Genomic DNA, 16,498 nt, shown 5'->3' with positions numbered 1-16,498 from the left:
CCTGCTTGCACCTTAAATATTGTCGTTTTTTAATGAAAAATGAAATGATCAGTTTAAAAAAAATCAAAGATCGCAATTTCTCATCATTGGTGAAATTTAAAAAATTCACATCCTGTTTTGTAATTGAGTTACAGGATTTAACCCAGTTATGTCAGGTTGGTTCCTCAATTATCACACCAAGTTTCATCCAGATTAGATCTGGTAATCTGATTTGAGCATTCCATTGCGATTTTCTAAAAAGACCTATTGATTGATTGATTGTTTATTCCGAGTTCAAAGTAAATTACATATACACATGACTCTTTTCAAATTAACATACTTTCATTAACTTGAAAGGCAGTGGGAGGAAGTAACTTATAAATATACACATATAAATATATAAAAAGATAGTAGATCACAATCTATTGTCAAAATCTCATATGTAACAGTTTTATTTTTATTTTTATATGTATATTCCTGTCATTTTATACTTACTTAAGAACACCTACTACATAGTTCACGCAGATACACCTTTTACCTTTTTCATCTATATACAGTACATTTTATTTATTTAATTTTTCATTCACAAAAACTATATTGTTATAGTTCAGCGTCTTCGAACACAACAACCTTTTTAGCACTGTTATTGCCTTTTATTATTATTAAATATTATTTGTTATTTTGTATTGTTAATGTGGATATCATTTTTTACAAGTGTGAATGATTATGGTACCATGATCAGGATCACCTATCCAGATAACTGCCAATATCTGGCAAAGAGGAGATTTGGCGCTCTCTAAGTGCTCTTGTTCTATGATTGTATTTGTTTTCAAACATTATTAAATGATTAACAATTGATAAATACAATGGCCATGTCTAATATTACATCTCTTAATTGAATAGTAAAAATAAAACAGCTGCCAAACATGAAGCTCTCTCTCTCTCCATCTGTGCTCTACTGAACCATAGCTGACTGTGTTTGCATGAGTGACCATGGTGACCATGGTGTTGCATGTTTGAGTGAAGCTGACGCCGGCGAAAAACCATCAGGGAGCCGGATGCTCTTTTATCTCTCATATTAGAAATGAAAAACAGAAAATGAAGTCCATACAAAACATGCATATAGTGACCATATTACCATAATTTATACAAATTCATCTTGCGATTACGGTTTGTGGGCAAAAACATTATGTTTTCAAACTAACAAACAAACTAAAACCATATTTGCTGCAGTTTTGTCAATGTAGATTTTGCCAATTCCAGCTGTGGTATGTGGATTGTATTGTAATGTATTGTTATTTTCATGGGAACTGGTTTCAAATCACTGAGGCTCATACCAGATGCCAGATTTCAGATGGGCATGACGCCCAGATAACAGCTCACACACCTTGCCACCTGAGACCACCTAAAGGCGACCCCCGAAAAGATAAATGAACTAAATACATAAATGCCCGCACGAACACACTGTGCAAACACGGTGCCACCTGCTTATTGAGATACACAAATTCCTTTACATTTTTGTTTAGAAATCAAATTCCATGCATGACCTTGGCTTAGCCAGTGGAGAACATAATATGTGCAGAGGACCATGCATCCTAAAGGAATAAAAGCTCCAATCATGCACGCAGACCTTCTCCATACACATCTATATATAGCCACTACATGTGTTCACAATCGTAGAAATACACATTTACCAGTTTCCTGTACTGCTGTTTCTCTCGTAGAAGCATGGCTACTTCATGCTTCAGAGCCCGATTCTTTTCCTCCAGCAGTCGATAGCGATTCAAGTAGTAGAATGATGAATGTCCTGGAGTTTGCTGGAAGGACACTTCATATTTCAACTGCAAGAGAAAAACATCATTATAAAGCTACAGAATGGCAACAGTTTATATCAGTGATACACATAAAAGACCAACCCTGGACTCCCATCTATTGTAAGTTCCAACTGAAAATACAGACACTTTCACACGGACTATTTAGTAGCTATGGAAATATTAGAATTAAAAGCTGCAAACAAGATAAAGCTACGTGTATTATTCAAGAAAAAAAAAAGCAGCATTAAAAAAGGTGAGTCATTTTGGTATTTTTTTTCCTGACCATCTGATATACATTAACATACTAAAAACATTTTATACTCTTCTATTGTCAAAAAGAACAACCTGCAATGTACATATGAGACATATGACCAATCAAATCTTATCAAACTTTATTTATATAGTTGCAATAATGTTATAAATGTAAATATAAGTTATAATAATGGCTTGGATTTATATAGCGCTTTTTTCAAGGAGTCTAAAAGCACGTACAGAAACCATTATTCATTCACACCAGTCACTCACATATGTGGTGGGAAGCTACAATGTAGCCACAGCTGCCATGGGGCATGCTGACAAAGGCGTGGCTGCCATTTTGTGCCTACGGCCCCTCTGACCACCACCAACATTCATGCACAATTCATACCCATTCATTTGAGGCAATGTGGTGCCTTGCCCAAGGACGCAACAACAATGACTTGGATAGAGCGGGATTTGAACCCCCAGCCCCTCGGATACTGGACGACCCATTCCACCACTGAGCCATGATCGCCCCAAATTAAAAATAATATATACGGGCTGACAAGGTTAAATAAAATATATATATATATATATATATATATATATATATATATATATAAATTCAGAATAAAAAGCTCAACATGTACATAAAAACTGTCCACATAAAGTAGATTACACATTTTATTTGAACATCAGCGCCTTTCAGGTCGCCCAAGGTCACATAACAGTACATGATAAAACCACAACAGCTGAGTATAAAACCACAATCAAATTTAAGCTAAAACAGTAAAAACAACTGTAAAAGTGAATAGATACAAAAATAGTGAATTTACAAGACTTGCAGTTCATTAGTAAACAAAAGACAAGTGTCTAGTAGTTTTATTTACATGATTATAGTGTAAAAATTAGATCGATCAAAGAGAGAAAAGGAGGTATAAAGTTGCCATTACTAATTGCCCACAACGAAAGGCTATTCATAAGTCTTTATTAGATTATTACTATGCCTGAAAACAATGTTCTTGTACAATTTAGTTAGAATTTGATAGACTTTTTCCTCTCAAGTATGCAATTCTTGCTTTGATTTTTTTGTGGATGTAAATGAATACAATACGTATTACTGAGCTACGTCTTCTAATTGTACAATTTGGAGGCTTTCGGCATTTATGTTGCTTTACAGTCAAGGACGAGAGCCTCTTTCAATGTGGATATTGTGATTTTAAATTTTGCGTTGCTAAGAGAAAAGCTGACATAGAGCAGAGGAATTAAGCAGCAGTGGGCTGAAGCAGGACAGAAGCTGATTTTAATAAGTAGATGTAAACTCTGCAGTCCTGCTTAAATTCAACTGGCTGTGGGATTGTGAGAATGCTTTAAGGTAATAAATTTGATGTTAATACTCAATGTAAGAAATGAAAAACATGTTAGAAATCAACATCTATCTGAAGAAGTTTATTCTCTTTCCACAAGTTAAACAATAAAAATGTTAAAGTGACAAAAGAATCAGAATCAGAATCAGAATCAGCTTTATTTGCCAGGTACAGTTTAGAACAATACTAGGAATTTGACATCATCATCACCTGTAATTGACTACTCACATTTATCTTTTCACTGTGTACTTCTGATCTCAGCTGAACATATATTTATCATTTAGTCGGAAAATATGAAAGAGGTAAATAGTTAGAAAACTGCTCTTTTTAAAGCACTCAGGTATTCCTGACAGACCAGCCAACAGATGCTCCGACATCAGATTTTCATCATTCTGACATATCTATTAAAATGTTCCCAGAATATTTGTTATCTGGCAGACAAAAAAAATTCTGCACAGATACAACAATACCAGATTTATTTGACTGTGAGCCAAAAAAAACCCTCTGAAATGCTCAAAGTTGTGTACAAGTTGTCAGTTTATTTAGACAGAGCAAGGTAGCAAAGCCAATATGACAGAGCTGCCAAACAGACAGAAAGACACCTGCAGACGTGCCAAGCAGACCATACACCCACTGGTGTAATATGGTGGAGTTTCCAGTAACAGAGAGATGAACAGAGCTGCCAAGCAGCACTGTCTGCTTTCTAAACAGATATGCAGGCAAACATATTCAAAACACCTAATCTGTAATAAAACACTCAAACATAAGGACATCCCTGTTAGCTGAAGGCTCTGCACAATCAGCAGAATTAAATACACACAGGCTGTGTTCAAAATCTCATACTAACATACTACTCATACTAACGTACTACTCATTCTAACGTACTACTCATACAAACGTACTGCTCATACTAATGTACTACTCATTCTAACATACTGCTCATACTAATGTACTACTCATACTAACGAACTACTCATACTAACGTACTGCTCATTCTAACGTACTGCTCAAACTAACATACTACTCATACCAGCGTACTGCTCATACTAACGTACTGCTCATACTAACGTACTACTCATACCAACGTACTGCTCATTCTAACGTACTACTCATACTAACATACTACTCATACTAACGTACTGCTCATTCTAACGTACTGCTCATACTAACGTACTACTCATTCTAACGTACTGCTCATACTAACGTATTACTCATACTAACGTACTACTCATACTAACGTACTACTCATTCTAACGTACTACTCATTCTAACGTACTGCTCATACTAACGTACTGCTCATACGAACGTACTGGTCATACTAATGTACTACTCATACTAACGTACTGCTCATACTAACGAACTACTCATTCTAACGTACTACTCTTACTAACGTACTACTCATTCTAACATACTACTCATTCTAACGTACTACTCATTCTAACGTACTACTCATACTAACGTACTACTCATTCTAACGTACTACTCATACTAACGTACTGCTCATACTAACGTACTGCTCATACAAACGTACTGCTCAAACTAACGTACTACTCATACCAATGTACTGCTCATTCTAACGTACTGCTCATACTAACGTACTGCTCATACTAACGTACTACTCATTCTAATGTTCTACTCATACCAATGTACTGATCATTTTAACGTACTGCTCATTCTAACGTACTACTCATACTAACGTACTACTCATACTAACGTACTACTCATTCTAACGTACTACTCATTCTAACGTACTGCTCATACTAACGTACTGCTCATACGAACGTACTGGTCATACTAATGTACTACTCATACTAACGTACTGCTCATACTAACGAACTACTCATTCTAACGTACTACTCTTACTAACGTACTACTCATTCTAACATACTACTCATTCTAACGTACTACTCATTCTAACGTACTACTCATACTAACGTACTACTCATTCTAACGTACTACTCATACTAACGTACTGCTCATACTAACGTACTGCTCATACTAACGTACTGCTCATACAAACGTACTGCTCAAACTAACGTACTACTCATACCAATGTACTGCTCATTCTAACGTACTGCTCATACTAACGTACTGCTCATACTAACGTACTACTCATTCTAATGTTCTACTCATACCAATGTACTGATCATTTTAACGTACTGCTCATTCTAACGTACTACTCATACTAACGTACTACTCATACTAACGTACTGCTCATTCTAACGTACTACTCATACTAACGTACTACTCATACTAACGTACTGCTCATTCTAACGTACTGCTCATACTAACGTACTACTCATTCTAATGTACTGCTTATATTGACGTTCTGATCATTCTAACGTACTACTCATTCTAACGTACTGCTCATACTAACGTACGCACACTACCTTACGCATACTAACGTACTACTCATACAAATGTACTCATACTAACGTACTACTCATACTAACATACTCATACTAACATACTACTCATTCTAACATACTACTCATTCTAACGTACTACTCATACTAACATACTGCTCATACTAACATACGCAAACTACTTTACGCATACTAACGTACTACTCATACTAACGTACTACTCATACTAACGTACTACTCATACAAATGTACTCATACAAACGTACTACTCATACTAACGTACTTGTACTAATGTACTACTCAAACTAACATACTCATACTAACGTACTACTCATACTAACATACTTGTACTAATGTACTACTCATACTAACGTACTTATACTAATGTACTACTCATACCAACGTACTACTCATACTAACATACTCATACTGACGTACTTGTACTAATGTATTACTCATACTAACATACTCATACTAACATACTCATACTAACGTACTCATACTAACACGTTCCAATGCGATAGTATGGAAAGATCGAGTACGCCAGAAATACCCAGATGTATACTATATCGGGACATTTTTTAAGTATGCACGGTGGGCACACTAGTCATACTTAACTGCCCCATGACACATTGCTAAAGTGTTGTTAAATCGTCCTGGGACCGGTTTCAATCTAAAATCAAACATCTCCCTTTTAAAACAAAAGCATCTCTTCTTGTCTTCCATTAGTTTTAACACTTTTGTAAATAAGGCTTGTTTTGAAGTTAACCAGAAGTTTTGGCATTAGCACAACGGAAGGTCTCCGAACATGTCCAAAATGTCGCCATTTCTGCGAGTTTTTATGGACGAAATGATCACGTGTTCATATTCTACTTGGTCATTTTTTCACTTAAAATGCTTTCAGAACTTTCAAAGGTGGCAAATTAACAGATCGGTAGGTTCAAATGCATTTTCAAAATGCATTTTTGGAAACTTTGACGTATACTTCAGTGGGAACGGTCACCATGCTAATCATACTACTAGTATATAGTAGACAGTATATACTCATTGAGTGTGGTGTGTAGTACTTTAGTGTGTGATTTGGAACACAGCCATAGGCTTGTAAATATATACTGTCAATACAAATAAATACTACTGAATGTGTCTATAAACAACTGAGAGGCTTTTTTTTGTCTGCTGTTTTTGTCAAATAAACAATAGCAGCACTATGAGTGAAATGTATGCTAAAGAAAAACGAAGAAAGAAAGAGAGCTGCTGATACAATTTTACTACTTCAATGGAAAAGTAATAAAAGAATATTAATGTTGTAAAATAGTATACAAACTAGTAACATAAATGATGGAGAAGGAGTGCATGGACTAATCCAAATAAAACTGCTAAATGGCTGGAGTGGCTGTTTATTAACCACAGAATGTGGGTAGCTATTAAGATGTTACAGTGTATAATTACATAATGGAGGCTTTTCTGACTTTATGGACCACACAGTGAGGCTTTCCACCCACTTTCCCTTAATAGTTATCTGTTTAATTGACGCAGTCAAATATTGGCTTATTTCATTGGTAGGCAGAAGGAAGAGTCATATTGCTAGATTTATGGAGTCGCCCCATGTTATTTGATTAATTAAAAAAGGAGAAGTAAAAAAAAACAGCATTGGGGCAGCTTGACTCAAACCAAGAACACTGTGGTTAAGTAGGATATACTCACTTAATAAAGTCTTCATGTAACGTAACCCAAATCTTTATGTTTTGACTCAGTTAATTACATTGTTGTGTTACCATCTACTGCAGGGTTTATTAGGGCAGCACATTATAATAATATCAGATTTTCAGAAACATACATGTTTTTTAAAGAGAGTGCGGACAACAAGGAAAAGCTTTTGTATATCAGTGTGTGGAATAACATTCTGGAACAGTTTACCAATGGAAATTAAAGAGTGTACAGATATCAAAACATTTAAAAAAAATAAATAAATAAATACAAAAAACACAAAAAAAATATATTCACATTACGTTGTGTGACAATTTTGAATGTGTTTTGTGTGTGTGTGTGTGTGTGTGTGTGTGTGTGTGTGTGTGTGTGTGTGTGTGTGTGTGTGTGTGTGTGTGTGTGTGTGTGTGTGTGTGTGTGTGTGCGTGCGTGCGTGCGTGTGTGTGTGTGTTTAACCAAAATCATATGAAGATATGTTAAATAATTGCAGGAAAATGTACTTCTTTGAACAATTTTAAATTTAAAATGACTGAACTCATGGGAAAAAAGCATGAAAAAATTGCGATTCTCCAAATATTGTGGAATATACATTGAATGTGTGTATTTATATATCTGTGATATCCTAGCTGATTTATCTACAACTTAAGTATTTGGTAATCTGGACAATAATTTTTGTTTTTTCTATCATTTGAACTTTCTCCTGCAGGCAGAATTTGATGGTCTAAGGGCCAGATTTGTGCTCTAGGGCTATGTTGTATATCACTACACATTATTATATTTGTAAGTGAGCAGGAGTAAGGGGTACATGGCTTCAGGTTTAATGTCTGATGGGGTACGGGAATGTGAAAACAACAACTGTCTTAGGTTTCTCATTAAATGAATGCTACAGGGATTAATTTGATTTTGACTTAATTTTATTTATTTTTTTGTTTATTGGTGCACTAAATACACCAGTCAACAAATTTAAAACAAAATACCATTTTATTTATAACAAGTGAATCATATTCAAAGACCCTTTTTTTTTCAATTCATTCTTTTTTAGTCTAAGCTTTGATATTAGCTTTTAATGGGTGCATGATGCCCTTTCTCCATCCATGCGTATGCAGGCGTGTTGTAGTGTCTACTGTGTGTTCTGTTCAGCAGTTGTAGGTTTTTCCACTTGAGCCGTTTTCAAAGCGACCCTTGTTTGCACGCAGAAGAGTCACTCCAACAGTGGGAGTGAAAGGAACCGCCCTACTGACACGCTCGTGCAGCAGATCCAACCCTGAATGTGTTAACGGAGCCTGATCCTTCCATCATCAGCACCACTCATCTGCTGACACATGCACACAGTGTTCAACTGACCACTAACACTCATCACATGGGCAGAAAAACAAACCAAAAACAGACAGGCGTGGCAGCTTTTCAATTAAGCAGGATGAGTAAATCTGTTGAGCACTGGTGTCTAAATCATTACATCACACCCATTTTACTCCCAAATAGTGCAGATCATGACTCAGAAGTGGCATTTCTGACTTTGCTGCTCTGCAATTAGAATCCAATACATTTTGCTACATCACCTTTTAGGAATGATGTAAATGTTTTTTTCTTTCTTTTCAACAAGTCACAAAGGACATGTACCATTCCACTTACAAGGACAATGCAGAAGATATAACGGCAATGCCTAGTAATAGAAAACTATTGTATTTGTCTATTTTGTTTATTATGGAATGCCCTCAGCATATTTAGATGGCTATTCTTTTGGTTGTTATTTGGGCGATGCATCCTTAATTAACAATACGGTTTCCACATTTTTTACAATTACCCTGAAAATACCAATGGGTCTGTAACTAGCATCACAAAGGGCTCTACTCTCCCATGTGCGAAAGTCCAAAAATCTGCGCAGCGGTGCTGTTTCTGGCTACCTGCTATTCTCCCCTTGTACTTAAGTCAGTCGCTGCGCGCCTTCATCCCAGTTACGCACTGTGGGTGGAGCAGCCCTGAAATGTGGGTGTTCATATTCAAATCTGGCTTTACTCGCATTCTCCGGTGTGTGTAACTCCTTTTCCTCTTACGCGTTTCTAAACCTGGAATAAGTGCAGCGCCCCCATAAGGTGAAACATTATATTGCACTAAAAATATGGACTTAGTTACATTTGAAGCCCCACGGACACGTGCATCGCGCAGCAGCAGCTGTGATCACTCAGCTGCTGCTGCGCGATTAATTAAAACTCTGACAGACGCAGACTTCTGTCCACGTTGGTCACAGTGATTCAACTATTATCATACTACGTCCAACGTAAAGTCACAGTTTGATCCACACAGAGTGAAACAAGCTGTCATATGCAGATGAGGATAGACCAGAAACTGTTCCCACACATATATTAATGAGGCTCAGCTCAGGTCACTTTAAATCATTTATATTTAAAACTGTGTATTATGGAAGCCAATAGTTCTGTTTCACTGCAAACATTCATCTGTAATAAAGCAGGACGCTCTGTGGTGGCGTTATTTCCTCATATCTCCAGCTCATCTAACTCGGTCACGCTTTACAGCGATGATGATGATGATGATGATGATGATGATGATGATGATGATGATGATGATGATGATGATGATGATGATGATGATGATGATGATGATGATGATGAAGAAAAACGAAAAAAACACTCATTATGCGATATTTGTTTCCAAAACCAAAATGAAAAAACGGAAAATGCCTTGTTTTTCAAATTCAAGCTCTTTTGCTTCGGTACAGAAAACAAAAAACGGAAAACGAACACCTTCATTCGTTTTCTCCATTACCGATTGGCCAAAGTGCGTGACCCGGAAGTGAAGCGTTACACATTCCGCGATATCTTTAGCTCTGCAACACTTAGGAGTCTCTAAATCCTCCGAAATGTCCGTGAGGAAGTTCTGTGCCCATCACCAGCTAAAGCGAAAAGGACACGTTTCGGATGCACAGTTGGAAGCAGCGATCTTGTCATGCCGAACTGCCGTTAGCATAGCTGTTAGTGTCGTAATGGAGAAAATGAATAAAGGTGTTTGTTTTCCGTTTTTCCGTTTTCTGTACCGAAGCAAAAGAGCTTGAATTTGAAAAACAAGCCGTTTTCCGTTTTTTCATTTTGGTTTTGAAAACAAATATCAAACAATTAGTGTTTTTTTCATTTTTCATGTTTTTGTTACATAATGAAAAACAAATGAACAAATGATACACTGATTTATTATTATTTTTCTCATCTCCATATTTAGTCCGGTTTGACCAATCAGGGTACCCCAACATGCAGATAACTACTAAGGAAAATCGTTTAACGGCTACTAATTATTGACCGTTATACTGACTCCGAGGGGTAATACCTTTGACATCAAAGGACAATAAAATAATCTTTTATTGTTTGTCTTGAAGTGACAATTTTTCACCATCCCACGACCCTGTTTTTTAGTTAAACTGGATGTATTATTAGATTATCCAGAACAAATACACATGTAGCTTTCTGTGCATTTGTGGGCTTTCGTCCAAACACTGTAGGCCTATAGGATCAGTGCGACATTAAACCTACATTAACATCACCAACAAAGAGCTCTGACATCATTTTTAAGGTTTTTAAGAAGCTGAAAGATTGCGATAGATATAAAAAAAACCAGTACACCCAATACTTAATAACTTTGGTTTTTCAGGTTGTTATTGTTTATTGAAATGTTTGTTCCAAAATGTACCATATTACGTTAAAATATATGAAATATCTGTGTATAAAAGTTATTCAGAAGTACTCTCTGCGTAGGTAGTTAGAATAGAGGCTTTGTTGCTATGCCAACAGGGCGAAGAAGGATGATGCCGATTAATAAACATGAATAGAATGGAATTAATCAGAATGAAGAAGAGTTAGAAACTAGATAACTAGATAAAGACTTTAATGAAGAGAAGTATTTGTGAAAAGATTTCAACATGTAATCAACAATTGACAAAAACAAACTGCTATTGGATCGCCTGAAATTCAACATTAAAATTGTTAAATAATTGAATGACAAAGAATTACAGAATAAAGTATATTTTTGGCAAATTCTGAATACAAAATGTTGTTAATAAAAACCTAACTTCTTTAAATTGTTTGAGAGTTGTCCACTAAACAGTTTTTTTTAATGAGTGTACTAACTTCACATGATTAGTGTCTTAAATAAATCACAATGTTTTTGATAATTGATTGTTAGAATATCCTTATTCTGACAATGTACGATATGAACCCCTGAAAACGCCTGAACACCTGAACTCAAATAAACTGATATGTTTCCTTGATGCTTTGTTGACAGGGATGGAGTGGAAGTATAGAAAGGGAAAGCTCCTTTACACTCTGTTGCCTAGCAACCTTTGCTCACTATCTACTCCCACTGTTGCCGTGGATGCATTATCCTTCCCGTGAGTTGGCTTGCAGGGATGGCACGATATCCTGCGAGACAAGGGTTCGGGAGCAGATTGAAAGTGGGACGGGCAGAATAACTTTAAATATGCAAATAGCTGAAGGTTATTTACACTGACAGCCAACATTAGAACACACTGTTGACTGTCTCTCTTCTAAATGTTCTCAGATGCTAGCTGTCTTCTTCTGGCCATAAATGTTAAACGCTCGTAGCAGCGGTGTCCTCAAAGATATAAGCTAAAGGTTGTTGATGGTGACAGATAATCAATAATCTCTATTTATGAAAGTCCACCTAATCCCCAGGTTTTTCATAGTCCAGATTGTTTTTATGGTTTATTCAAATTCAGTTTATTGCATAATGTAAAATATAAGCCAGGGTTACACATTTAATGTCAAATTCCATGATAAAACATTTAATTAACACCTGCAGATGTGTATATACTACATACAGTACACAAGAATGGAAATTAAAATTAAAAGCATTTTAAATAAGTTTTTTTAAGATTTAAAAAAGATTAAAATATTTAAGAATTGCACCCATAGAAATATATAGAAAGAAAATCAAGAATCATTCTATTTAATGTAATTTTAAAATTAAACTTGCCCTAAAATAATGAAGGTTGTCAGGTTATTTTTACTTGTGCTGACTTGTTTAATGTTGAAAGAAAAACTTAAATCGTGTTGGATGTTTTTTTTTTGTTTGTTTTTTTTAGTAAGGATGTGATTAAAAATAGTGAAAAAGAAACCCAATACATAACTTTTTTAACTAAACAGTTTGTGTTTCAATCTAAAATGAGGAATAGTTCAAATATACCTTAAAAGACGGAAGGAGCAACCCTGCAAAAACCCCTGAATAAGACTTTTCACTTTCCAAATGCTTCACCTTTTGAAACATTGTAAATGTGAGGCTGTGACTCAGTGATAGGTTGATAAACGACTGCAGATCAAGTAAGATTTAACAGCATTTGCTCCAATCTAATGTTTAGATCTTACATCCAACCAAAGATTAAGAAGAGATTAATGCCTCGTCATCAGTCAGTGCTATTTCTGCTCTGTGTGTGTGTGTGTGTGTATACCTGACTCTTGGAGCATGGTTGATGATGATGATGATGGTGTATGTTTCTGGCTGTTATCACATCCAGCTGTCCCTGAATCCACTCTAATTCACTTTGTGTCCGTCGCAACAGATCTTCACTATTGGCACTTTGTTTGTGATCCCGCATTATCACCTGCAAACACGAGCAGAGTTTACAAACTCAAACAAACTCACACAGGCATTACATATCAACTCACTTTAAATACTTTTTTTTTTGTAATATGCATACATGCATGTATCTCTGCATGATTTACATGATCATATAATATACAGTATATATATATATATATATATATATATATATATACATACATACTGTAAGACGTTTAGGCAATTAGATAAAGTATATATTTATTGACTGACAATAATAATTATGTCTGAATGAAAGTCTGAATATACAATAAAAGCCTAATATACTGTATATATATGTATATATAAAGATAAAAGATATATACATATATATATGAAAACATAAATGTATATAAGAAAAGTTAAGGGTGGGAATACACTCTGAATAAATGTGGAGTAAAAGAATAATGCATTACATTTTATATAGTGCTACATAAAATGTAATGCATTATTATTATTATTATTATTATTATTATTATTATTATTATTATTATTATATAGCCCCAATGATTACATGATTAAAAAAGATGGCTGCCGGATCAATGACATCAGTTTTCATTCCTTATATTCAGAGTTACATATATGTATGTAAATATATACATATATATATATTCAGACCTTATATATATATTTCAACTTATATATATGTATATATATTTCAACTTATATAGATATATATGTTCAGACTTTTCTTATATATTCAAACTTTAATTTATTCTATATATTCTTAGAGTCAATAAAAATATATTTAATTTCCTAAACGGCTTGAGTGTTTCAAAATGTCTTTAAGCTACACATTCTATGAAATCCTTCCTCATTTTAGTTACATTTTACCACGCACATAAAGAAACGATTAAAAAAAAAAAATCCACATTACTACATTATGTAAACAGCTATTTTGTGTTTTAGTAAAACACATTTTCACATCAGCCATTTCCTGTAAGCAAACTTCAATCACACAATTGTACAAGGACAGCCTAATAAAAGACAGAACAAAATTTCACAAACCAGTGGAATTTATGGTCCAATTTCTTCTTCCCCATCCTTAAAAAAGATAATTCCAGTTTGTTCGTCCTCTTTCAGGTCGTTTACATGTTTGTGCGGACCAAAATGATATACTAAGATGTGTGTGTGTGTGTGTGTGTGTGTGAGTGTGTAATGTGTGTATATCTGGAGAAGGAGAGAAAGCTTCACTCAGTTGCATAAGAGAGGATTACTGCACAGACAGCCACAGAATGTTGGGGAAGCTTGGGGGGGGAAATGTGTTGCTTTCATAAGTTGTTTTATTAGAAAAGGTGTTTCTGAGAGTAGAGAGTGCTGACAACCAGAGATTGGTTTATGCTGCTGAAATCTTTATCGATTTCTCCTTCATTACCATAACAGCATCTCTCAGGGCTCAAAAAGCTGGATTTATCTTATTAAAAATCTAAGACAATAAATACAAATAATCAGAATTTGAGGTAAATGTGCCAATCCCTCTTTGACTGTTAACAAAGCAGATCTATTATTAAAGAGTGCCATCACAAAAGCTTGACATTTTGGTTGAGGAAAGGCTAAAATAATTGGCTGCTTCTTTTGTTTCGTCCAAATGTTTATAGATTCTGTGTGCTGACTCACCTTGGACAGCTGCTGTTTCCTGACAGGAAAGTACGGAGGCGGAGGGAAGAGACACAACATCAACACAAAGCTCAGAAAACCCGCAGCTTCATGCAGAAGTGCCTCGTTCTGCAGAACAGCCTCAGAAAACAGCATTAGTGATGTGTCAAAGTGTGGGTGATACTGTAAGTAGTGACTGGTTCATTCAAAACAGAGATCAACTCCCATGTCCTCTTTTCACTTATCGATGATGAAAACAGATCAAATATTTTATGATCTCTTTTGCATAACTGCAGCTTCCTCCAATCAATGGCTGGTTTCGTTATGCACACTTATGCAGATGATACTCGACTTTAAAGTAGTAGTTTTTGGTGTTAATTTTAATAATTGCATGTTGCATGCCATGATGGAGTCCAACCACATGCTATTGACTTCACCTTTTTTTATGAAATGTAACTTATACACTGGAAATATTTGAACATAAAAATGACAAAACTTCATTGGTGGTACTTACCATTTTAATGAATCCTACAGTCGATTTTGGATCCTTTTTTTTTAGTCCTGGCTGCTCCATTTTCTCTTCCTGGCAGGTTCATTCCATCCATTTTTTAGTTCCGAAAAAAAATCTAAAAAAATACAAAACTAAAGGGAAATCGCTCCAACTTTGTGGCTTTGATGGTTTGGAATGTGTTTGTGCTGCCAGTCTGCAATTACGATTTTGTCGCCTCTTCTCTACTGGATGTGATTTGCTCTTTTCCAGCAGCACGCAGTCTGCAGTTCAAAATATTCTCCCAGTGAGTTTATGTATCCGAGGCTGCCCACTGAGTGACCATATGGCCTGCTGAACAACTTGAGGATCATGAAATAGAAAAGTAGTTCATTTTAGGCTGACATTTTACCCATACTACAGGAAAACAACTTCCCCTGAAGGTGAAATGCAGCCTTTCTGCTGTTATGTAGTTATAGTCTAAACCAGGGGTTCTCAACTAATCTCACGCTGGGACCCACATTTTGCCACAGCCATTAAATTGTGACACCCTTATTTTTCTTCTTTTTTTAATAATTCAATCAACCAAATTTAGTTTTTAGGTTTTGAAACACACACACACACACATATATATATAATCTTTTTTCAAATATAAATCTATATATTTTCCTGTGCAAGATGCATTTCACATAATGCCCGTCAAAAGAAAAACATATTTCAAAATAAAAGACAAGTCCAACATGAGAGACATTAAGTATCTATTTATTTTTGACCAGCTGTCCACGACCCACAGAGTACAGGTCCACGACCCACTTTTGGGTCCCGACCCACCAGTTGAGAATCGCTGGTCTAAACTATTATATCTCCTTCTTTACGAGGCTCATTGGAAGTCATTTGTATTTTCATAAAGGTTAACAAACCTTGACAGCGTTGTTCTATTTTGAGGTCCTTTTTCAGTTACAAGAAGCAGAACTTTTTGGTTAAAGATCCTCAAATGCAGAATTTAAAAAAAGCCTTTTGAGTATAAGTTAAAAGGAGTTCTTTTCTATTTGTTTTTTGTTTTTTTTAATCTTGTCTGCACATGCTGTCAAAGGTCAACACCACAGGAAGTGCAATCATTATGAGACAGCAATGCATATTTTGTTATTGCAATAAAATACATTGATTTATTTTATTGCTTAATTGTGACCATCACCAGCCCTCCCTAAGGAAGGGTAAGAAATCTTTTATTATAGGGAGGATATAAAAAGGGAGAGCAGTGTTACACCTAAGTGGAGGGGGAGGGGGAAGGGGAGGGGAAAGGGAGCAGGGAGGAGAGACTCAAGA

At 35.4% G+C, this 16,498-nt stretch overlaps 1 protein-coding gene across 9 annotated transcripts in view; it reads right to left on the bottom strand.

The window, feature by feature from the left end:
* The window catches only part of rimbp2a (RIMS binding protein 2a), a 109,793-nt gene extending 94,971 nt beyond the window's left edge, over positions 1-14,822 (bottom strand). For 7 of the 9 annotated variants that reach the window (XM_028462699.1, XM_028462703.1, XM_028462705.1 and 4 more), the window contains exons 1-3: positions 14,707-14,822; positions 12,941-13,093; positions 1,674-1,820 (exon numbers count right to left, since the gene is read on the bottom strand). In XM_028462699.1, the coding sequence (XP_028318500.1) occupies positions 1,674-1,820; positions 12,941-13,093; positions 14,707-14,766 (360 nt within the window). In that variant the 5' untranslated portion in view covers positions 14,767-14,822. Of the gene's footprint in view, positions 1-1,673; positions 1,821-12,940; positions 13,094-14,097; positions 14,296-14,706 lie in introns of those variants that run through there. The other 2 variants (XM_028462701.1, XM_028462708.1) reach the window with 2 other exon arrangements.
* Between the last annotated feature and the right edge of the window lie 1,676 nt (positions 14,823-16,498).

The sequence above is a fragment of the Gouania willdenowi genome, chromosome 12 (assembly GCF_900634775.1).
Source record: "Gouania willdenowi chromosome 12, fGouWil2.1, whole genome shotgun sequence".
Classification (NCBI taxonomy): domain Eukaryota; kingdom Metazoa; phylum Chordata; class Actinopteri; order Blenniiformes; family Gobiesocidae; genus Gouania; species Gouania willdenowi.
This window is presented reverse-complemented; position numbering and strand designations above follow the sequence as displayed.